Source organism: Podarcis muralis, chromosome 14 (assembly GCF_964188315.1).
Source record: "Podarcis muralis chromosome 14, rPodMur119.hap1.1, whole genome shotgun sequence".
Taxonomy (NCBI): domain Eukaryota; kingdom Metazoa; phylum Chordata; class Lepidosauria; order Squamata; family Lacertidae; genus Podarcis; species Podarcis muralis.
In genome coordinates, this window is record NC_135668.1 from 40641238 (window position 1) to 40666665 (window position 25428).

At 42.4% G+C, this 25428-nt stretch overlaps 1 protein-coding gene across 1 annotated transcript in view; it reads right to left on the minus strand.

The window, feature by feature from the left end:
* The window catches only part of PDXDC1 (pyridoxal dependent decarboxylase domain containing 1), a 35744-nt gene that overhangs the window by 8473 nt on the left and 1843 nt on the right, over positions 1–25428 (minus strand). Inside the window, exons 2-15 of the mRNA XM_077918507.1 lie at positions 15903–15976; positions 14676–14741; positions 13923–14006; positions 12280–12426; positions 11575–11764; positions 9898–9966; positions 9736–9814; positions 8620–8704; positions 7462–7510; positions 7167–7268; positions 6888–7013; positions 3925–3975; positions 2910–2973; positions 1314–1390 (exon numbers count right to left, since the gene is read on the minus strand). Coding sequence (XP_077774633.1) covers positions 1314–1390; positions 2910–2973; positions 3925–3975; positions 6888–7013; positions 7167–7268; positions 7462–7510; positions 8620–8704; positions 9736–9814; positions 9898–9966; positions 11575–11764; positions 12280–12426; positions 13923–14006; positions 14676–14741; positions 15903–15976 — 1263 coding nt within the window. The remainder of the gene's footprint in view (positions 1–1313; positions 1391–2909; positions 2974–3924; positions 3976–6887; positions 7014–7166; positions 7269–7461; positions 7511–8619; positions 8705–9735; positions 9815–9897; positions 9967–11574; positions 11765–12279; positions 12427–13922; positions 14007–14675; positions 14742–15902; positions 15977–25428) is intronic.

Sequence of the window (25428 nt, forward strand, 5' to 3'; positions counted from 1 at the left end):
GGGGCAGCAGTGTTCCTTGGCTGCTGCTTGGTCATGGCAAGTTGTGGGTCAGAAGGATGGGCAAGCTCTGTGCCTCCTTTTCCCATGAGAAAGATAGGCAGAGCTTCCTTGGTCCCAGCTTAGCTTTTAATTTTTGTTATATATAAATAAATAAATAAACAAACAAATAAATAAAAGCAAATAATGTTACAGCAGCTAGAAAAACCCAATAGGAAGGTATTTTACATACATGAAAATATAACAAAAATATAACAAAAAACATTAGGCACTGCCTTATGTTTAATCTTCTGTTTCAATATAAATCTGCTCTAAGGCTCAGAACTAATTCCCCAGGGTCAAAGAGACCATGCCCTTGGTTCCACCTGAGAGCACACCATGCAGGGTTCCAATTCAGCAGATGTGCCTTGAAGGCCACACCACCAAAAGGGAAGAAAGAGGCAACCACAATGTTCTGCTTGGCTACTGAGGCCAGTCCCAAATTGTGATCCTCCCTGCTCATGGTAATCTACATGGGATTCCCATCCAAGTAATGCATGAGCCTCCAGATCTCCTAAGCTTCTATGAGTGCTGCTGCATCATGCTTTGGTCTGTCCCCCGAGTTTCTGCCGTAGGAATCTTGACCATTAACCATCTTCTCTCTAAAAGCCTGTTCAGAATCAGGCTGCTTGTGCACACAACTGGGGAAAAAAGGCTTAGCTATTCTGAGCCCCACCCCCAAGTTCAGAAAGCTGACCAGGTGGAATGTACCGCTCCCAACAGCAGTGTGACCCATGGGGAAGATCAACACAATAATTGAGGGCACAGAAAGTGAGCCTGTAAGCTGCTATGGGCACAGCTCTTTTTGAAAAAGAAGCATATAAGTAAACTCAGTCAATCAAGGTCATGCCACCAAGAGCTGCCTCCATGTCTATGCTCTGTTGTAACACTGTAGACCAGGCATAGGCAAACTTGGCCCTCCAGATGTTTTTGGCCTACAACTCCCATGATCCCTAGCTAGCAGGACCAGTAGTCAGGGATGATGGGAATTGTAGTCCCAAAATATCTGGAGGGCCAAGTTTGCCTATGCCTGCTATAGAGTGTACAGGGTTGGATGTTGCTTTTGGGACACTATAGCAGCTGCTCCTGCACTGAATCAGTAAATTTTAGAACCCACTCAAGCCGTTCAAATGAAATGCTTGTCAGACAAAAGACCTGACATAAGCAGCGTGTATTGGGATTGTTTTCCTCTGCACAAAGGGGTCAGTGATTATACTGAAAATGTTTGATTGACCAATATCTGGCATGCCTATGAAGAGATAAGGAAGAATACTTACCCACTGATTAAAAGTATCACAAATGTATCTCTCATTGCCAGTAATTGTAGGTGTTTGGGCAGAATGTAACATATGATCTGAATTCAAAGAAAAAGGGAAACTGAATTTCCTGGGTTAAAAACATTTTGGCAGATGCTAAAGAATAATTCATTCATCCTACTTTTCTCCCTTGAACTGATACAGAAGTGAACATTCATATCTTCATATTTTATATAATGCACTTTTTGGACAAGAACATAAGTTTGGAAGGTTTAGGTTTTGAAGCACAACATGTTCAGCACTTTGATGCACTGGTCGTAACAAATGCTTGACCTGACTCTGATTTGAAACCACACATAGTCTAAATTTACAAGAGACTTATGGCAGCTTTGAATGCAAAAATGTGGCAGGAATTGTCAACAGGAATCATGCATGAGATTGGGGAGAGCTCTGACATTTATGGGCTGTAACCAGCCAAGTCATACTCAGAGTAGGCCCACTGAAATTATGGCCCATTCATTTTAATAGGTCTACTCTGAATATGACTAAAACTGGGTACCGGCTGCACATATTAGCTGCTCCAACTAGTGTTCCGTTATTTTCTGTAGCAAAAAGTGACCCTGTGTGTTTTCAAACCATATCTTAAGAATTACCTAACTGATTCTACAGTAAATTGCATTTTCATTCCTTTTTATGCTACAGAGCCAAAATTCTCTGTAATGCATGTAAAAATGCTGTGTTTGAAGCTTATCATTAGAAAAAGAAGACAACCACGCACACACACTTTAATTTTGCATATTAGAAAGGAAACACCAACAGGATACAAGTTGCCAAATATTTGCCCTAGGAAGACAGTTGTATTTATTTGAACTTTTAGCAAGTGATTAAATGACACGGATCTGCTATTGTTACAGTTGTATCCTGCCTTTGAAGTGCCCTCCAGACTGTCAGTATTTTGTGGGAGGGATTCAAATACAAATCAGAAATGTAGGGTTGTTCCCAACAGTAGTTATTCTCAGAGCAGTTCTTCTCATTGGAATTAATGAGCAAGGCATACATATTTAGGTTTACTAATTTAAGTGGGTGTACTCTGAATTAATCTTAAGTTGGATACAACTCTTGGGTTTGCAGAATTAAAGTGGATTCAACAGCAAATCTGCTTTTTAAAAGACCCCAGACTTTTATGGTAGGGAAACAGTCCTCTGTTAAAAGCTGCAGCCTCTGCAGCACCTTTGAAGAAAAGCTGGGGGGGAGAGATTAATTGAATTGTAGAGTTGGAAGGGACCCCAAGGCTCATCAAGTCCAACCCCCCCTGCATTTCAGGAATCTCAGTTAAAGCATCCATGACAGATGGCCATCCAGCCTCTGCTTAAAAACTTCCAAGGAAGGAGACTATTGTGGGGGGAAATACAGATGACTAAACTTCAAAAATAGGGTCTTAAGTTCAATACTGATGTTAACACCCCTCCAACAAAATGAAAGAACTTGCATTTGCTATTATTTTAGTCAAAACAGCTCTCTTTTATAAGAATTCAAATTTCAAACGTGTTCATAATAAAAATCACCAAAAGCAATGTTATCTGTGATTATAATGTATTTTCACTGAACTCTACTCACCTATAGGTGACAGTTCTGGGGAAAACTTAAATACCACCACAGGAGAGCTAAGTTCATCTTCAACCTTAGAAATGGGACATTAAAATAAAAATAAAAAATAAAACCCACGTTCCAAAATGTTGTGAGAGCATCTTAAGGCTGTGTACAGAAAATTAATTCTCTAGGGCCCATGTCATTACCACAACTGGTATTAGTGCAAACATTCAAATTGCAAGAGAACCAAGATACCAGATTTGAAAGACAGCCTGCGTGGCTTAGTGGTTTACAGGGTTGGACTAGGATCTGCGAGACCAGGGTTCAAGTCCCTGCTGAGCCATGGAACTCCCTGGGTAACCTTGGGCCTGTCACAATCTTGCAGCCTAACCTGACTCAAGAGTTCTTGTGAGGATAAAATCGGGACAAAGAGAATATGCCACCCTTGAGCTTCATGGAGGAAAGGTAGGCTATAAATGTGATAAAGCAAAATATAAAAACCAAGGCTGCAATCCAATAAGCATTTTCCCAAGTGTAAGACCCACTGAATTCCCCAAGGTAGTAAAATACCTCCCACTTATGCCAGGTGTTATTATCCCAGACCCACAGCTCACTTTATGCAGACAAAGAATCACAGAGGGTTTCAAACATACTTCTTTACAAAACCGTCCAGATTCGTTAGAAGGCCATGCCTGTTTGCGTTGGATTTTGTCTAAAATCTGTCACCAGAGGTGGATTTAGGGAAGTGTGAGCAGTTCAGTTGCACTGGGCATCGAGCCTCAGGGGCGCTGCAGGGACGTTGCAACTATGATTTGCAATGGAGCGTGAGAGACGGGGAGGGGGGGCCAAATTTTGGCGTTGCACAGGGCACCACTGAAATCTGAGACCTCAAAGTCTGCCACTGTTGTCACTGTACTATATATGCAACAAGACCACTTTTCCTAAGCTGAAACAGGAATGTGGCAAGAAGATAGGGTGGGTTATGGGCTTAATATATTATTGCTATTGTTTTAAAAAATTAAGGTGCAAAAGGAAAACTTACTGAGGTTTTAATAAAATCCTGATTCTTCAAGTTTTCCAACAGCCGTTGACTCTAAAAGAGTAGATGAAAGTTGGGAGCGGGAAAGAGATTAAACAAACAACAACTACATAAGCATTACAAAACTCATTAAATTCTTGATGGGTGTGACAGCTCGATCAAGACTTAAATTTGTAGTGGCAAGCCAGAATCAATCTAAGATGCAACTAGTCTTAGGGGTCCCTCCTTCATCTGTAAATGGAATAACAACAAATTTGCTCAGCAAGTCCTTGTGAGGTTGAAATCAAGTTCCTAAAGCATTTCACACTTTTTTTAAAAATTGCAGCATAAAATGATAAACGGCAACATGAATTTGCCTTTAGCTGCTTTAATTTAAAAGCGCCTCAAGTCATCAACACCACCACTTCCCCCTGGTCGAAAGACAAGTAGGCTGCTCTTGCAGCCACCTATAAAAGCTTCCTAAATGGCCCCTGTTGGGAAGCCTGAAAGCTGCAGCATGAAGATTTTCTAAGAATCAATTAAATTATTAAAAAGCAGAGCAATATCCACAGTCTTCCTAGGATGACGCGTTCCTTAGCAACACAAACTGTTCACCTCTACTGGCTTTTGGTCAATTATTGCATACGCAAAGGGTTGTTTCTGAGGGCTCTGATGAGGGCACCCCTTAAGTACTGTAGTACCTTGTGTTACGTAGCCCTCTGGTTAGGTAAACTTCAGGATGCGAACACGGCAAACCTGGAAGTAGTTTTCTGGGTTTTGCTGTGTGCGCATGTGCTGAAGCGCTCTATTGCGCTGCGCGCATGCGCACAAGCCCCTCCGGTAGCGAAAACCTCATGATCCAACCGGAGCTCCGGAACAGATCCCATCCGCAACCGGAGGTACCACTGTATTACGGATCATCATCATCATTAACATTTCTCAGCCACTTAATACAAAAGAAGGCGTTTCAAGTTGACTTGACAGAATAAATCAAAAACAAGCAAACTGAAACCAGAAAAATATATAAACAAATGACAATACAAAATACGTAAGATGTTCATCCAGTGCTCATTAAAAAGGACAACACGTACGCACCCAAGTACATGCAACTGTCATGAGTATAAGTGGGAATAGCGCATCCCTTAAACAGTGATAACTGAATGTACTGGTAAGGGTGCACATCACACACTAATGCCAGTGGGATAACAGAAGCACTTTCTCCAAGCAGCAAGAACAATACAGAGCAGGTGCCAGTCATCTTTGCCAGATGGATACTTAAAAAGACCACTTCCAAAACCAAGGAAAGGAGGAAAACAAGGGAGGCCTGATCAGGCTCTATGGAGCATAAAGTAGGATATATGTAATAAGATGTGATGTTTTGTTGGTGGGTGTGAGTTGGTGATCTTAAATCTCAATAAAAATTATTTAAAAAAAAACAAAAAAAACCAAAACCAAGGAAAGGAGGAAAACAAGGAAGGCTTGATCAGGCTTTTTTTAAGAAAACAACTTTTAGAGATGTGGAGGGGAGGCAGCAGGGGACTGAAAATGACTCACCAAGCAGCTAAAAACAATGAGGTATGTGGCCAACACTCGCCCCCGCCTCCATCAGCTGGGGTTTTCCATCAGGGTTGACTCTTGGGGCTTTTGGGACAAGATGCCTTAAGAGGGTCTCCCCAGCTAACCTCTCCTCCTCCTTCCCACTGCCACCCCTGCCCAATCACTTGCTCTTCCTCTTCTGGTCCCAATCTGTCCCACAAGGCAAGTGGAGGCTGCTGCTGCTGCATGTTCTCTTTGGTCTTGCTGTTGCTTTCACATTTGGGGAAGGCAGATGAGCAGACCCCAAAGCAAGGAGGAGTGAGGCTGTAGCACAAGCGGCAGGGGGTGATGAGCAGCAGCCCCTCTGCCAAGGCTCAACAAGTGCCTGATTGTTCATTTATTAATCACGGCCCACCCACATCTCAAAAGTGCTGTACATAATACAACAGCTAAGAGGCCGTTTAAAACAATACAGAAAATAGCAGCAACTAAAAGGAAAAAATCCTGCTGATGTCAGCCCTACTTCCTGACACCTTTTATGACAGGAAGTGCCTTGGGAAAACGCACAGCGGTGACTCACTGCAGCATGCAGGCCCATGATCAAAAGGGCAAGGCCCCAAGCACAGGAAGGCAGTGGCCAACATCTTTCGGAACTGGTGACAAGATGTGTCAACTGTTTCACGCTCTCACCACCAGAGGGTTGGCAAACAATTATACGAAGCCTGTAAAAGACTTCCTCTACTGGAAGCTCATATATAAGCGACCATTTGCAGTTTGCCAATCAAGCCCTGCTCCGCTCCACCACCTCGGTTTCTCCTTGGGAACATGGAGAAGCTGTAGACCATAAATGTTTGGTCAGCTGCCTCCTTCAAATAGTGAATCATTATATTACAAGACTCAGGTAAATTATGTGACGGACCTATGATTAGATTTCTGTGCTTGAACAAACTTACTTCAAAGCAGCTGTCAAAGACCCTAGTTTTGAATGGAGCAGCAGCATATGAAGATGGGTCTTTAAATGTCTTTGTTTGCATCATTTCCCCAATCTAAAGCCCTACTCCCCCCCCCCCCCCCAATCTCTGTTATCTCCACTGGGGATTTTTCTTTAAACAAAAAACATTCAGCTGTATAGCTACTTGGAGGAATTCAGATCAGGGCAAAGGTGTGTGAAGGAAAACTTAAAATCTCCTTTCCTAACATTGTTTCTCTGGCCAAAATCAGCCCTACATGGCTGTTTTGATGGATAATAAAATAAAATAAAAAACACTTTCTGTGACCCATTTACAGGTATCCTGTGTTACATCTCACACACGCATATGACACACACAAATAACTCATCTCTTCTTTGGCTGGAGACTGAGAATGCAGCAACACCACTATGTACGTAAAACGTGAAGTGGCAGCTCACCCATGGAGATGCACAAGAGCCAAAGCAATGCCCAACTTCTTACCAACTGAGATGAATGTTTTATTCTTTCCACAATCCCATCGTGTCCAAGGTACTGCAAGGAGAGCCACAGAGGCAGAGCACGCAGCTTCTCAACTGCCTGGCTAGAGGTCAAGCCTGCAACCAAGGACTGTGAACAAAACAACGACATATTTGCATTCATTACTTTTTGCTGGATTTGTTATTCCATCGTATGTGAAAAATTCAGGGTGGATGCAGGGGTTGCCAGCCTATTGGAGCTTTGGATCAAGCAGTGAGCATATATACAAAGAAATAAGCTTACCAAAGAAGGATCCTCATGTCTGTAGAGAGTCACTGCAGGCACTGCTGGGAGACCTAGCCAGGGCCCCAGAGTCAGGGTCATGCTGTCACATTTGGTTGCGGCCTGCAGAAAGGAAGGCAGAGTTATATTATTTGAGTGCAACTTGACTGTAGGTATAATGAAACTACTGCACCTCTAAAACCCATCTTGAACAGTTGGTTCGGGAGGATATCATGATCAATGGTCTGAAAAGAGACAGAATAAATTCAGTCCCCAAACCAGCCCTAAACCCACACTGAAGAAAGCAGAAACATACCAGTACAGATGACGAGACATAACCCAAAGCCAAAGTAGCCAAATTCACCCTGAAAGAAACAAGAAAACTCAGTTTTAGATTACCCTGGATATTCCTTCCCTTCTCTAAATGCTAACATTTTGCTTTAGTTTCATTTTAAATATTTTATGATTCTGTACTTAGGGAAGCTGTATGTGTATATTTAATGCAAATACTGTAGAAACTGGAATTTATTCCAAGATTCTGGATCTGAAAGAGACACTTTGTTTTAATCCAGTTAGCGGTTAAGGCAGGGGTCGGCAAGGTTTACCTTGACTGGGCCTGTTCACTCCAGCAGAGATCCCTCTGTAGGCTGGATTGCGCACACGCATGGGTGCCTCCCCCCCCCCCAATTTCCAGCGTCTGCGTCGACGTGATTTTCAGTGTCTGTGCATGTGAAGACGCAATGCCATGCTGCACCAATTTAGCACAGCGCATGGGGACTTGCCAAGTGGGCAGTTCAGTTCGGGGGCAGCTCATGGGCCAGTTAAATGACCCCCGTGGGCCGCAGGTTCCCTACCCATGGGTTAAGAGCTAGATTTTAATGTTTTTGTCTGCCTACTTCATTTGTAGCTTCATTCCAGTTTGTAAACCTGTCGCAGAAGAAGCATCTGGCTTAGCACAAAGCAGTTTCCTGTGTCTCTGTTTTCCACAAATACACAGCAACGAAATAGGCTTTTTGGAATGTCTTTATGAACCATGGGCCGTTGGGGGGGGGGGGCGACAAAGCATGCTCAGTTGGCTGCAGTCTGGCATACTCCTTTTCTTAGGGATGGCATTGCACATTGGCAATATAGGTAAAACCCTTCTTCTCAACAGAGGTAGCTCTTGTACAGCACTGTGCTGTCCTTTAAAACTCTCCCTGAAACAGCTCTGTGAAAACCCGTTCATCAAAATCTCCCCAATTTTTTAATCAATGGCATCTATTGCCTTCTCCTTTTTTACAGTCACTTCACTTGTTTTTAGTTTAGGAGATTTTTAAAAGGGGATTGTATTTCAGGATGGGGAGTGACTAATGAAGAAGTAAGATGCAAAACCATGCACAAACCTGGCCATGCCATTTGTGCACGTGTTATTTACCTTCATGGGGATCTCATGCACAGTTAGTCAACTTAACATTACATTACAATGGCACTGTACCCTTCGACATGTAGCCACATGCCGTGCTGCTCACAGAGTTCTTTCAGTCGCCCAAGTTTGTCTGTGTGCCCTGCTCCTGGTGTACCTGCATCGAAAGGGAAGAAGAACAATCCAAATGCAAAAAAGATGTCACTAACGGCCGCAGCCACTTAACATGGCACTTTGTTAGGCTCAGAATTAGTTGGAATTCCATTTCAACAAAGTAAAGTTTTACAGTAAGTAGTGCAGCGTTCAGTCTTTTCTTTTTCCAATACTCCTTTAGCAACAACTGCCCCAGGGCAAGCTTCCTGTGTTAAGGAATATTTGCCTCCCAGTCAACACATGGTGGAGACGTGAGAGCATGGCTTCCCTTTCCAGCCAGCTGATGCGCTTGTCCTGCCTAAAGCTACACTCCAGTAGCCTTGTGGGTTTTTTTAACAGTACGGTGCCCAGAAATGGGGGCTTTATTTTGATAAGAATGTTTGCATTCTGTCCAAGCATCTCAGTGACCATCTGAGCCCTAAATTTTGGGAAACCAAGATCCCCCACCTTCAGCAGGCATCTTTTTTTGTACCTAGCATATGGGGGTGCTGAGAAAGGAATAGCCAGGGGTGCGGTCAACCAGCCCTACTGAGACTTGGTGTGTGGCTCAGCTGCGCTGCTGCATGCAGGCCCCACCCAGAATCTAATTAATGTTGCAATGAGAGGGACCAGAGTGGGAGCTTCTCCCCCTTTGGAATACTCCTGGTGCTGTCATCTGGGCACTGGCTAGCACTCCCATGCCTGAGGCCAGTTTAACTCAGAGAAGCATAGGTTTCCCTACTCTTCCTCCCTCTCTGCTGTGGGCACAATCCTAGCTCTCATTTAAAAGAAGAGAGGCTTCTAGACTTCATAGTCAGGTTATTTAGTTAGTGAGTGTGGAGGGGCATTCCATCATGGGAGCCCCCACCTGCAAATGTGAAGTGGAACAGCCCAGACACTGGCTTGCTACCTCTGTGAAAACTAGGACCAAGCCTGACAACTCAGATATAAAGCAGCCAGTTAACAGCATTGTTCTATTGGGAGTAGGCGAGAAAGTGCATGGGTGGGGGGCGGGGAAGTAGTAGTAGTCAAATTTCATCTGCTAAAGATACCTACCAGCATTGGCCACTAGCAATATTGGTAGCTTTCCAGAGTCAATGTCCTCCTTAATCAATTTGTCCAGTAAAGCAACATCCTGCCACCAAGCAAAGGAGGGAACAATTATTTATGTACACAAATGGAACAAGGCCGTGTGCTGCTGCTGCTGCTCAAACTTACCATCTGATGCTGAGATCCAAACATGGTGTTACAAGGCACCCGGCACATACAGGAAAGAGGCAAACCAAGCTGCAGAGGGAAGAGACAGAAGTTATATCCCTAATGTGATCCGAGCGTTTCAGGTTTCCATGTTTGTGCATGTTTTTGAAGAAGGCTAAGATGGGCTTATTCAGATCTGCTTATTCAGAGCCATGTTGCAACCATTCACCATGATCTGCACTCTTTCTAAACACAGGTTAAGGTCACTCATTTATAAAGCCCAAAATGGCTGGGGGTCTAAATACTTTCCGGACCACCTCTCCCAGTAGGTGACAGTCTGGCCAGAGATACTGTTGCAGGGGTGGGTGGGGAAGGAGATGGCAATTTAGCCATGGGCCTTATCCGTTGTGATGCCCTTTCTGATAGGGGTCAAAGCACTATTATGCTTCTCAACATGTAAACAAAAGTAAAGTTGAGAAATCTAAACTGATGAAGTATAATGTGTGTGTAATTTAAGTGAGGAGGTATGCTATGGCAGAATAGAGAAACTTTAGCTTGCAACTTGAAAGGCCTCAATCTCACAGAGCTACTCTATCATTTGGAAAAGAAAACTGCCACTGACGTTAACCATAACTTTGAGGTTCAAAAAGAAGTGAAATGCAACGGACCCAACCTTGGTTCATATGTGGAAATCTGAGAGAAGGACCACCTGACACAGGTAAAGTGTGTCACAGCAGGGAGGTCATTAAGTTCTATGTATACGTATCTTGAGCAGGTAGGTAGCCGTGTTGGTCTTATGCAGTCAAAAAAAATAAAAAAAATAAACAATTGTCCAGTCGCACCTTAGAGACCAACTAAGTTTTTTCTGGGTATAAGCTTTTGTGTGCATGCACACTTTTTCAGATACACTGTTTCAGTTACACTAGACAATTTTTTAATTTTTATTTATTTATATCTTGAGCAGTGAGCCCCCAGTGGACTGCACAGCTCTTTGGGGCCAGATGTCTAATTTTACAAACTAAATTGAGCTCAGAAGCCATCGGTTTTTCCCATTTCCAGCATAAGCAGCCTATACTGAGTGCTGATTGGCTCTTCCTTCTGACAGCTATGAAGCCATCCCACACTCCCCACAAGCAGCCTCTAAGCATTTTTATTTGAAGAAACAACATAAAAAGTTTAAACTGATGAACACATGCCAAGCACCTTAATTAAAAACGAAACAACAGCCTGCCTGAAGGAATTGGGGGCAGGGCGGGGGGGGGGGGCATCCACATTGGATTCAGAGTCAACCAGGGGTCTCATCACACTACACTGGCTCCCATCAGTAGGTACAATGGCAAGCACCTTAACTTGGATAAGATATAGGCTGCAATTCTGCATCCAGTCAGGTGAGTTAAATCCCACTGAAGCCAACCTGTATGCAGGGTTGCGGTCATACTAAGTGGAATACAGAACAGTCTATGTGAATGTAGGCAGGCAGGCCAAATAACCTTCGGAGTTCCCTCAGCTATAACATTCTGCAACAACAGGACATCAGAATAAAAGATACCATCTGAATGTGAGTAAGGGACACAAGTTTATTTCACAGATGCAAGGATATTTCAACAGAAAGTATAGATGTGTAATGAAACCAGCTAAGGGGACAACATGATAAAGAAAGTGTCACTTACAGATAAGACCCCAAAAGTTCCATTTTACCTGATTGCAAAGAGCTTGTCCCAAGCCTGCTCTGGCTGCAGAGCTAATGTATATAACAGGCTGCTTGTTATACAGCACATTAAAGCCTTCAGTTGTATAGTCTTCGTAGCGCGAGTGAATCACGAGTCTGCAGACTTTTAATAGGCCCTCACGGTCATCTTCATGATAATACGCTGACCCATTTTCAAACCTGTTAAGAGAAATTATTACGTAAATATGAGCTTACAGAAAAGGCACCAGTTCACTTACCAAACATTACAATTATGCAGAAATAGAAGACACTTTCTACTCTGAATGCTCAAGGCGGCGGGGGGGGGGGGGAGGTATTGTCCTTCGACTTAAAATGAACAGAACAGTTGCATAAAAAGGTTCACTTATTTGTCCAGAATAAGATTCAAGTAAGCAGGGGGACAGGAATCCATGGTCCTCCTAATGTTTTTGGACTGAAACCCCTATCATTCCTGACCATGCTAGCCGTGGCTGATGATGGGAGGAGGAGTCCAGCTACCTCTGAACGGCTGCAGTTTCACACCGGAGAAGTAAGGTTTGCGCAGTCGATGAATATACCCTGGCTGCCTCATACCTTCAAAACTGCCGCTCCAACTGACTGTATCATTTTCATATATTTGGGATTATAACTCAGAACTTTTTTTTTGTTTTTTTTACTGTAGTGTTTATAATCAAGTCATTCATAATGCAGGATACCTGAAAAGTCTGCACAGCCACAGTGTAGTGTCAGAAAGGATCCTGGATGTGAGCTTTCTGAGCCTCTCTCTGTCCAACACAGAGATGTAAGCTGCCAGGCTGTGTCCTAAAAGAGCCATGTGACCCTGTTCTCCAACGTTCTGAAGCCTGCAAGCCAGAAACATATTAGAACGACCACCAATGCTGCAGAAATCATGCGTCTCATTTTTGTTCAGCAAATCCTTCTGAAAACCTCCTGAAAATAGGTCATGCGTTGATTTCCCTGGAACTCGGGTTTAAGCCGTATTTGTATTTCAAATATTGATATTGTGAATATCCCAAAGAGATGTATGACAAAAAATTTTAAACTGATACAATATTTAAAGCCAATAAAACAGCTCCCCTCGCATGTTCCTCTGCTGCTCTGTGAAGAGCTTTCTTTTTAGACAGGTATTTGGTTTTAAGCTATCTTACTTGCTGTCCCTGTGGGGTTCTTAAAATGTTATTGGTTAATCTTTTCTTGTATGCTAATGCTGCACTGCAAGATGCCTTGAACGTTTTATTGGAAAGGCAGGATGTAAGCAGCTGCCTGAACTGACCAGCAACAGCTCTCCAGGGTTCAGCAGCTGTGGCTCATGGGCAGGTGGTTGTGGTGGAGGAGGCAGTGACATGCTCCCACGGGCAGCAGTGGTGCCCTCTTTGGGACAGGAAAGTCAGCAGCAGTGAGAACAGGGGAGCTCCACATTAGCAGCAGTGGCCATCCAGTGCCTCTACGCCTCCGTCATAATGAGCTACTGCTGGGTTTCGGACAGAAATATTCTCCAAACCTACTTGGAGATACCAGGGGTAGAACCTGGGAACTTTTGCATGTAAAGCTTATGGTCTATCACTGAGCTGCAGCCATTTCCTCAGAAAGAGCTATTTCCAGCAGAAATTTAGGCTTGCAGTCCACTTAGAATCTCTTTCCCGAAAGATTCAGATTGTTCATATTGTCATCAATTCAGTGTTCTGAAAGATACAGGCAATCTGAAGAAATGGGGCCACCAAAGCAGAAATTATTTCATGCTGCATGTAATTTCCCATTAATAATGTAATGAAGCAAAGCACGTATCTCTTTAAGAGAGAGCAGTCTGAAAAAAATGAATCTAGTTTGCTTTATCTGAGTATCTATTGTATCAGGAGTATACAAAGCCTTTAATTAAGTGTGCCCTCTTGTGTTCCGATACAAAAAGGTTTAAATAAGTTATGAATTTAATAATAAAGGAAAACTTTGTTATTATTATGAATCCCAATAACTATGAGTGGAAAGTAAAATGGCCCCTAGCATCATTCCACAAACATGGACTGAAAGCTCAGGTAAGAGCTATAACAGGTAAGCTGCTCTTATGCAGCTGCTTGTTCCAAGAGGTCATACGTATGATGTAGCAGGTGGAGCAACATCACTGCATGTGCTTTCAGTTTTTCTCATGCAACACTCTAGCAGCAGGTGTAATAATAAATAATAATAATAAATTTTTATTTATATCCCGCCCTCCCCAGTCGAAGCCGGGCTCAGGGCGGCTAACAACAATAAAACAGTACAACAGTACAACACAACACTCTAAGACAGCCGCTCTTGCAAGCAGAACACCTTTGGGTCCAAACCAACATGTACAATTGTTTACCGGTAAGACTGCAACGATTCCTCCTCCTCATCTCCATGCATAAGGTTCTGAACTAACTGGAGGATGCTCACCATGTCTTGTCCACTAAGGGGAGAAAAAGAATGCAAAAATCAGGCCCTTTTGATGTACCAATGCATCACTATAGTTTTTTTGGTAATTTGTTGAGAGGCTTTTAATATTTTGTCTAGAAATGCACCGTGAACTCTGAAATAATAATGTAGATTATGATTTCTCTAGAAACACAATGTAAATACATTCCGGGGACTTGGAAAAAGAAATCATCAATGGTTATTTTCCTCTACCCCTGACTCACTGTTAAAAAAACCACAAGGAGCACAATCCACTGAAGTCGTTTTATTTGTGCAATGCATTGGCAGGTTAGTTGAGTGAGTAAATGAAATGACTTATTTGAACAGTGTGCCAAAAGTACCAAATAAGAGACTGTCTGTTTTGCTGCTGCTGACAGGGGACTAGTCTCCTTGCTTATGCCACTCTGCCAATACAATCTACTGAATGAGAACACCCTGGTATTCTTGGCAGCTTGTAGGCTAGATAAATGTGGCTGCCTTATACATACCAATGGTCCATTTGGTGAAATATTGTCTACCCTGACCTTCCAAGCAAGGTTTCTCCCCCAGCCCTAGTGCCTAAGATCTGAAAATGCCAGGAACGGAACCTGAGACCTTCTGTAGGCATAGCATGGGAAGATAAAGGATACACTATAAAATCATGATTCACAATCATGTTACTCACCTGCCTTGAAGTGGTCCAGGAATATCTTTCCTTGTATACTTTTTTTCGTTTTCTTCCTCCACTTTCCTAGTTTGAACATACCACAGTGAGATGTTTAAATCCTGCCCTTGGTTAAGCCACACAAAATTTCCACTACAACTTGATTTCAAAGGAAAAGCCATTCATTTTTTTAGTAGTTCAGTAGTTTCTAAAGTGCCGAACCTGATTTGTTCTAATGGGATGTTAAAGGTTAAACGCCGACTGAAAGAAATGACTAAAACAGGTATTAAAAATGATAAAATATTGTTTAAAATATTTGTCAGCAGACAATTTGCCATATAAAATGAACTTCAAAACAGGAAATACAACACTACCTATTGACAATTTGTGATGTCATATATATATTTTTTTAAATTAAAGCTTAAGGTTTATGACCTACAGATAGTTCACTTGTATTTTCTTGAGTGCTTCCAATCTAACTGCTACAACAGAAGCCAGTTTAATTATTTCTCACATCCTATGCAATACAAGAATCATTTTCTCCTAACTATAAAACCTAGGGTTGGGGTTGGGGTTGGGGTCGGGAACCTGCAAAAGGATATGAAACACCTGTTGTCTTCAGAACAGTTAAATATAAGCTTAAAGGGAAATTCTAGACTAGGCATATTTGCAAAGCAACCTAACCCACCATAAATGCAATGGGATTTTTGTCTTGGCCAGCTGCCAGAGTTCTTTCATACTCTAGTGCACCACGAAGACTGAACACCTGGACCAGAGATGAGCAAGTGAGGCTGTGTGAGTTCTCAGTGGTTCTCACGTAGGGCCAAACTACATGAGATGATAAAAACTTGGCGTCTGCCTGCCTCTTTTATAAACAGTATGTAGCAGGTGTGGAGAGGGTGGATCAGAACTATGATGCACGGGGATGTAGACTTTTTTATTTTAACCCTTTGTACCCATGCTGTGGTCCCAATGAAAATCACCCCATCCTATGAAGCTGCTTCCAGGTTGTGTGAAGTGTTAGGAATGCAATGTCTATCGTGCTGCTTCCCCAAATCACGGGATATGGTCAGGGGAGCACGACTGCTGTCCTTCAATGACAAATCTAATTGTTCATTACAAAATCAAAAGGGGATTTTGTTATTGCAACTACAACAATAGGCTCTGCTGGACTGAGCAGAAAATGTATCAGCAATGATGTCTTTTTAACACTCCTGAATGTTCTTCAAGGCTGCTATTAGTAGGTACCTTTGATTGTCTTCCAACATCTTCATCGCCTCATTAAGATTCTTTCCCATTTCTGCTAAGGTAGGGTCAACCATCTGTTATTAAAATAATAATATTTATGTTAGCTTTTTAACACACCAATATGGAATAAATCAAGCAAATAGCATTACTTGCATAAACGTTCTGAGAAAGATAGTAAAAGGGTTCATTTTCTCCCCTTGTGTGCGAAGGAGGAGGACCTGGGCCCAAGACTTGTGATAAGCAGGACCTCACCACAGGGAACCATGGAATTCTATTACATCTGAACAAAGCCAAAGTCATACAAGCCCACTTCTACTTCCAAGAATTACATGTCTTGGTGGCCACTCAGGCAGAGGCTCTTTGAGATGCCTGTCCTCCAATAGTCCGAAAAGCTCAGGCCTACAAATCCAGCATCCCTTTTTTCATTCAAGGAAGTTTCTTCTGGCCAGAAATGAAAAACAAAGTTCTCCTCGCTACAGGAAGTTGCCTTATAAAGAGTCAGAACATTGGTCCATCAAGCTCAGAATCATCTTCTGTTGACTAGGAGTGGGTTTCAGGCAAGTCTATTTTCCCAGCCCGGCACTGAAATGCCACTGATTGAATCTAGGACTTTTGGCAGACAAGCCATGTGCTCTACCCCTGAGCCATGACCTCTATTAAGCTGTGGATGTTCTGATGAATGAGTATCTGCTCACATAAATGGTTTATTTGCAGGAGCAGTGCAGTACCAAAGAAGCTCACTCACACAAGATGCAACAATGGTTTCCATGAGCAAGGTATGCTGGGGATTGGAAACCCTCGTTTATAAAACACGGATGGGGAATCTGTGGTCCTCTGGATGTTGCTGGACTACAACTCAGTTATACAAGCTGCTACTGCTGCAAGTTCCTTAAGCCCCTCTTCAATGTTTCCACCACTCATGTGAGCAAGCCATTTGTGAGAATGCCTATTCATACAGGGCCAATTCATAAGGTACAAATTGGTTCCAAGTGTCGTAAGCATGCTTTTGCATTTGTTATGTGGCCTGGAGCTCCGGAAAAGAAAATATCCAAAATGAGAAAAATGTTCTACAATATGACAATGCACTGTAAGGGAAACAGGTCCAAAGTGAATATGATTGCACATAGAAGTTAAAATGAAGCCATGGTAACACATCCGCCTAATTATTGTGTATACTTCAGATTAGCAGGTGGCGTGTGGTACCTGAGACACTTGAAGGTGAACCTGTAGCAACCTTTGCACATGTATGAAAAGGGAGAGCCGAGTCAACAATTGTAATATACAAATCAGATAAGGCAGTCAGGAAGCCAAACATAAGCTTGAACAAATGGTGTGCCTCCTCTTTCCTCATATGATTGGCACAGTGGCAAATTTCTTCATTAGTTCTAGGGTTTTAATCTAGTTTTTTAAATGACAGCAGAGAGATAGCATTTTACAGATGCTGTAATGCATTGCTTGGTTGCAGAAGCTCTAGGAAGTTTATTCCCAATGGTCTGTAGGCATCTATTATCAAGATATACCTACAGGTATAGGAAGGCAGAACTCCCAGAGGATCCAAATTAATTTCTCCCTGCTTGCAAGTGCTCCTCTCACCAGATGATCAATCACTGATGTGAGAATGATTCCTTGTGGGTTCAGTTTCAAGGTAAAAACCAGAGAGTCTATTTATTTGGAGTTCCTAACTTTCTGGTGCTCCCATTTCCACTGAACAACATGCAGTTCAATGCCTTCCACTGAAATGAAGGAAGGAGTTGCTTTATCAAATGTTCAGCATCTGGAACAGATCATGGGACTGGGTTTTAGACAACTGCACAAATGAAGATCATAAGAACAATCTTCAGACCACAGTCCATCTAGTCCAGCAATCTTTTTATACTACAGCCAACCAGAAGCAAGAATGCTATAAAATGTATATTTCCAGGTATTTATACACACATGCTAAGGTTGCAGTATCTAGAAGTAAGCCTCAATAAACACAATGAGATTGACGTCAAGAGTAAAAATGTGGAAGATTGCACCATTGACCACACCTTTTTACACTGTCATCTTTGAAAACCTTTTGGTAGTACCACTGGCAAAACTTTACATCAACTTCTACCAGTTTTCCAACATGATAAAATATTCAAAGGCTATGTGCACTGCCTTAAAATACAACCTGCCCCAGAATCCTGAAGTCATCTCAATGATGAAAACAATAGCATGGTTTGATTACAAAAAAAATAAGTTTTACATTAAGAATATTACGAACAATAGCCTTTATGGAAAATGTATTTATACAAGCATGCATGTGCACACTCTGAAACAAACTGTTGCCATGTTGGCCTCGAAGAATGAAAAAGACAATGGGATTGAGAGGAGTGAGAAGTTTCAGGGGAGCAGTGCTTTCACTGAAAGGAGACAGAACTGGAGATATGCAAATATACAGGTGGAACATACAAAGAAACAAGTGGCATGCACACCTGCTAGGGAGTAGGTCTGTTACTTCAGGCCATTTTCAGGAAGCCACACCTATCTGCCCTGTACCTGACATGTATGACATCACGTGTAAATGAGTAGGTGTGGTTTCAAAGAAACAAGTGGGAGCTTAAAGTGATCTCCCAATTATTCCTTTGCTGGAGCAAGGTGTTCTCCCACCCACCCACCAGCTGAAGAGTAGTAGGAATGTGCCTTGCTCAAGTAGGGTGAAGCAGTTTCCTTTCAATAGAAACGGAATGTCCCTCCCAGCGCTGTGATTTGAAACCCCAGTTTTCAGGACTTCAAAGTGCAGTGGAGCCTTTCAAACAGCCTTCATGATGAAGTCTGAAGCTATTTGAATGCCCTTTGTACATATCTCCAGAGTTCCCACAAGAGCACGGGAATGTTTACAATGGGCTGTTTGAAAGCCCTGCATTGTGTTTAGAAGTCCAGACAATCAGGGTTTCAAAGTGGGGCATCACTTTGTCATTATGTCACTATGACATCAGGTGACTGACAGGTAGACAACCATACCCAGCTGCCAAATTTGGCCCGCTGGTGGTCAGGGAGATTGAGATCTGGGCCATGGGCCAGAGAAGTTTCCCCACCCCTGTGCTGCCTCATGAAAGATCGCCATAGGGAGGCACTCAGCACCTGAAGACACTTCCAGTCTTTCCTCCATCTCTCACTTGCTCTCTGATCACTTTAACTCCATACATTTTAAAGCACATGACTTACTCCAAAGAATCCTGAGGGCTGCCGTTTGCCCCACAGAGTACTACAATTCCCAGCACCCGTAACAACCTACAGCTCTCCAGATTCTTTGGGGGAAGCAATGTACTTTAAATGCATATTGTGGATGTGACCTGCCCACATACAAGTGCACATACCCCTAACTTATATCAGCCCTTTCTATAAATGTAGGTGCCATTTTTTCAAAGCTCTGATCAACTCTCAATGGAAATCTCCCAGCTGCAGTACTTCCTAATCATTCATGAGCTCACATTAAGGAAACATCAACCACCAAACTTAGACCATTAGCCAGTGATCTACCTAACAACAAGAAGCAGCAGCAGCAGTAACAGCAGCCAGACAACCATGATAATCATTTACCTGGAGCGATTCGTAGGACCTTTCAACATAGTACATATTGTTGATGTACACCTTACACATTAAAAATGTTCTCACTGCAAAATGTGAAGTAAGACTGCAACACAACAGGTGTCTGAAAACACTTGTGCATGCTTGGTGGTAAACCTGGGTTGATTGCTGTATAATGGCTCTTAGTGAGAGACTGCAATTTGAAGATTTGCAAGTGTCCTGAGAGTCAGACTAGAATCAGGGCAACTCAGCCATGAAGCTCACTGAGTGACTGTGGACCAGACACTATCTCTCAGCCAAACCTACCTCACAAAGTTAATGTGAGAGAGCCATGCATGCTGTCCTGAGCTCTTTGGAGGAAGGATGAGATAAAAATACAAATAAATAGCATGTAAGTTAAGTCCAAAGATCAAACGCTTTGGAGGAAGAATGGGATAAAAATACAAATAAATAGCCTATAAAGCTAAGAGTCCAACGATCAACCTGTTCTCACAGTCCCCTTTCCTCATTATTTCTCCTGAAGCTTCCTCTTCCATTCACTATCCTGTATAAGACTTTACACAGCCAAATGCTTTCCTTAAGAACAAATATGTGGAAGTAGAAGAAGAGGAGGAGTTTGGATTTGATATCCCGCTTTATCACTACCCGAAGGAGCCTCAAAGCGGCTAACATTCCCCTTTCCCTTCCTCTCCCACAACGAACACTCTGTGAGGTGAGTGAGACTGAGAGACTTCAAAGAAGTGTGACTGGCCCAAGGTCACCCAGCAGCTGCATGTGGAGGAGCGGAGACGCGAACCCGGTTCACCAGATTACAAGTCTACCGCTCTTAACCACTACAACCACAATGCATTACCTCTACTTTCATTTCACCCATCAAATCCACAGTGGATCTCCATTCTGTTCTTTTAACACCCTTTCTCCTATGCTGAGAATGCCAGCAAGATACCAATTAGCTGGTTTGCAATCTAGCCAGACAAGTTTTGTTTTCAACTCAAGTCTGCTTCACTTATCACAAAGTTCTATACAGAAAGCTCTTCAATGTAGGAATTAGAATGCAATATGCCTATAGGTAATTCCGCACAGGCATATTTTACAAAGTACAGTTGCAAGTAGTGGCTGTTTCTGTGTGTGTGTGTGTGTGTGTGTGTGTGTGTGTTGCGTGTGTTGCGTGTGTGTGTTCAGGACAAGAAACTGTATGTGTGCAACTGTCATACATTAGTTTTATACAAATTCCTCTAAGATTTTTATTTATTATTAAATGCTTTGATGCCATGGTTTGAGGCTCTTTTTGTTATTACAACATCCTGATATTTTTAAGATAAATAAGTATAATTCCCCTTCTTATATACACACATATACACACTAAAACAATTCCCTATTTGTTTAAAATGTATTTACAAATGTACTGCTATTTCATTATACTTGCTTCTACTTCCTTGTTACACAGAGTACTTTTTTAAAAGATTCATCCATCAGTTTTTTTCAACAAAAACTATCATTATGTTGTTGGAATAACAAAGGAAAAACCCAGAAAGAGTCTTAACCTATGACATCAAAGCATATTTTTTTTCATGAGACAGCAAGTGCTGTGAAAACAGCAAGCAGCTTTGAACACACCAGTTTCCTTATAGGAGAAAATGTCCTAAAACGGATTAATTCACCTGGACCAATGGAGATTTGAACTTTATTATTATTAAAAGGAAGATACCTCAAAGGTCCCCCACCCGCCATCAGCCATACTGATTTGGGTGGTCAGGACAGAATGGCAAATTCAATTCAGTTTTTAAAAAACCAATTTCTCAAACATACACAAGGTCAAGATAGGTAAGTTTCTGACAATAATGCCTGCAGTATGTCATTCCCTATGGAGTAAAATTGTTATTTCTGTGTTCACACATACATTATTGGTGGATGGGAGGACAGAGCAGTCACTCACATCTCAGCCAACCCATGTTTTATTGTCAACTCAACTGCTGTCGAATTTTGCATATATTGAAACGCAGGCTACAAATATCCTAAAGTTATAAAAAAGTGGGCAAGCAACACAACTATGGGGATGCTGTTGCTGAGTTAGTAGACTGGATGGCACAGTGACGGCTTCCTAGAGACCTACTGCTCAGTGGGTTCCATGGCTATGCCTGCAAAGGGTGATGTCCCACCTCCTCCATCAATTTCAGGGTATCCAGCTCTACGGTTTTCAGGGCTTCTGGGCAACAGACTTGTGGCATTACCCTACCTAACTCAGCGCTCCATGGCTGCGGTCCCTGCAATTCACCCACCAGGAATGTCCCACCCCCCACTAGACATTAAAGAATTCAGCACTGAAATAGGATATGCTTAGAATTGCACCAGCTAAGAAAGGCATCAGCTGTGGGAGTAGAGGGCATGCTGACTTGCTACCCATCCCACCAAAGAACCTTGGCCTCTGCAAATGTGGATAAACAAGTTTGTTTGAAATCTTGATTCCATAATGACAGGACACTTCCTGTTAATTAGAGCTGCTCCATATCCCCCCAAAATAAACATAGAAGCATGCTTTTATCCTCAGCATGATGGCTTTTACACGTATTTTTAGATCAACCCATTAGATGCACCCAGAATTATTTAAGCAGGTAACAGACCTAATGTTAATGGGGGAAATATCCCACTATATCAACTGGCAAATGAATTTTCATTTCTTAAGCTGAGTACTCCTGAAGTATCTCTAATCCTTCAGAATCAAGAACTATAGTCACAATTCTGTTACTCTTTGGTCCAAACGGCTTTCAAACAGAGTCACTCCAAAAGCTGTTAAAACATAGGAGACCCTGAATGTAATTGTCTGAACGTTCACTACTTTAGGGCAGGAAGAAGATGGATCTCTAGTTCATTTGCAATAGATAGGCAAGAGTGTCCAACTTGGAACAAATTATTAATAGCAAGTTCTCTATATAAATAAAAATATATTCTACCATGCTCGGCTTTGTGATAATTGTTTATTTCTCAGTCTTCACGGTTTTAACTTGTAAAACAGGAGCATTCGGTGGTTGCTTAGAACCAGGTTTTTTTCTCACTCATGCTGGCCAATTTTAAGACTTTTAAGTTAGTATCTCTCATTAATCTGTAGTTCACTTTGAGTGTAGATTTGTAAGCAGCATGCAGTTCAACCCTGTGCACAGCTCATGGAGGACTATGAAGTCTTCCTCCAAAGATCTCAATGGTTGGACAGGCAGACAAAGGATGAAGTGCACCTGAAGATGTTATCATTACAAATTAATGCAATACCATTGAACCTGGCCCAGAAACACAAGTGCAGCAGGTGCAAGCTTTTTATGGGTGTTTGTGCATATGTTAAAGAGAGCAAAATGTGTGATGAGCACCAAGGTCCCTCATGTGGCCTTGAAAATAAAAATCAGCAGCATCTTTTAAATCCTGCCTTAGGACACCACACTAGGTACAACACCTGGATTTTCTCTGCTTGCCTATGGTATGTAAGATTATCTATTCTATATATAGCTACACAAACATGAGTGAGAAATATTGCAGAAAAACAGTAAGGGTGCCTGGTTGTACTAGTACAATTATTCCCTCCAGTTCCCTGGTGACATGTTGAACTGGTCTCTGCCACAATCCAACAGCTGCTCTTGTTTCCACAGGTTTATTGTGTTAGAAAGAAGCTGCCCCAGAAACATGTCTAAAGAATGACTCACAAAACAAGGCGACAGAAACTTCTGAGTTCTAACAGGGGTACTTTTTAAAGCAGGGGTCAGGGAACCTCATCTGTTCCCAAATGTGGCCCTCCAATTATCTCTGTTCAGCCCTTGGGATTTTGCAGAGTCTGCAGTCCTCTCCAGGTCATGTCACCTCTCCCCAGGGGACAGCCAACAGTGGCCCTGCTCCATGCCTTTCTTGAATGCTTTTGCCTCGCAATAATGTGTTTTGCCTGTGTTTCTTGCTTGCCTGGTTAGAGGATGTGTGCTTGTGTGTAGAAACCTCTGACTTTTGAATGGCTGGAATGTAGCCTACCATACAAAAGTAGGAGTCCAATCCAGTGTTCCAGCCACAGTGTTCTCTGACCCTGCCCACCACCAGCATGTGGCCCTGGATGAGGGTATATGGTGCTTGGGATGGAAGAGTTTCCCCTCCCCTGATTTAAGACATCCCCATGAAGAACGAAAGTATTTGTGAGAGCTGGTCCTTTTGAAATTCCACTCTGCCCTTATGTTCCGAGATTCATAGGGAGTAAGCTCTGCCTTGAACTAAAATGGTAGTACATATTTCTCTAACAGCAAGTGACAATGTGCATCTCAAAAATACCAGTAGATTACACAAAGAATCCAAGTTTATAAACTTCTTTGGTTGCAATGAATAGATCCTATTAATTTTAATTTCTCAAATTTTGCATAGATTGTTACATGGCTCTTACTAATGAACACACTTGGGTGCCTCAGAGTTAAAAACAGTATTCCCCCTTTCACCTACCCACATTTTAAAAACACACACAACAACCAATAAAGAACGGGAGAAATAAGTATGAAACTAACTCCCCACTTAAAAAGGAGGCAACTTAAACTTTATAGTTATAAATACATATTTTATAACTACATATAAGCAGGGAAAGGGAAATTTAAAGGGGAAGCAAAAAACTAAGCATCTTCTTGTTCTGCCCTTCTGCACCAAATCCCACGCAATATCCCCAGTGTTTGTCGCAAGCACCCCACAGCTTCTTTAAAAGGTTATCTATGTTAGCCTGTTGCTAGTTCTCAAGAACAGAAGAGCAGGAAAACCTGTTTGATGACTGTACTACTTCACACAACAGGAAGGGGCTCACATGATTAAGTGCCCTTAAACAAACACAAGTTAACGATCCCTGCACACAGAAAACAAGCATGTCATAAAGGTAAGACTAGAACAAAAAGCTACAGGTGTGTGTTTATGTTTTATAGAGACACATTCTCCCGGAAGGAGTATATTTGGCCTTGAAATAATGATGATATGAATGTTAAGCTGCCCAATATGGAATAAGACTGTCAATCCATTCTGGCTGGGAGCAGCTCTACAAAGTTTAAAGAAGGGTCTCCCCCAGCCCTCCTACCGGAGACCTTTTTTACAGGAAATGCCACGAATTTAATCCACAACCTCATACACGCCAACCCATGGAGCTACTGCCATTCCTCACAAAATGTACGACGCTGTCTTATACCATGTCAGAACATTGGCCCACCTAACCATTCTGTCATCCACTCTGTTCTGACTAGCTGTGGCTTCTCAAGGACTGAGGCAAGAGCTTTCCCCCACTCCCAGCACCTGCTAGCCATGTTTATTATATTGGGAGAGGCCAAGGTTTTGGATCTTCCCATGGAGCCATGGCACAACCCCATCGTAATGCAAATGTAGGAAGCTGCCTTATACTGAATCAGATCATTGGTTCATCTAGCTCAGTACCGTCTGCACTGACTGGGAGCAGATTTCCAAGGTTCAAGTTAGGATTGCTTCCCAGCCCTGTCTGAAGATGCTGGTGATTGAACCTGAGACCTTCTGAAAGTAGATGCTGTACCACTGAGCATTACACTTCTGCACATATGAAGAAGCCTGATGTTGGGTCTGCCAAACTCAAGTATTACCTGCTTTGCTCTGACTGACATCAGCTTTCAGCACCTGCTACCTGACATCCATTTAACTTGAGATGCAAGACATTGAACCTGTGACTTTACAGATCAACTCAATGAGCTGTGGCCAGGCAGCTTATGTGTATATGAAGCAACTGATGCTGAGTCAGACAACTGAGTTCATTTTGCCCACTATTCTAACTGGCATCGATGTCTTAAACCTTAGAGGTCATTCCCAGATGTAACAATGACTTGCCTCAGTTATAAGGGAGCTTGATATATTCTATTTGATGGCTTACATCACTATTATTACATCAAGGCCTCTGGCAGTTCCTGTGAGAGAGAATATGTGGTAGACAGCCTGCATAAACAGTCTCTCACTT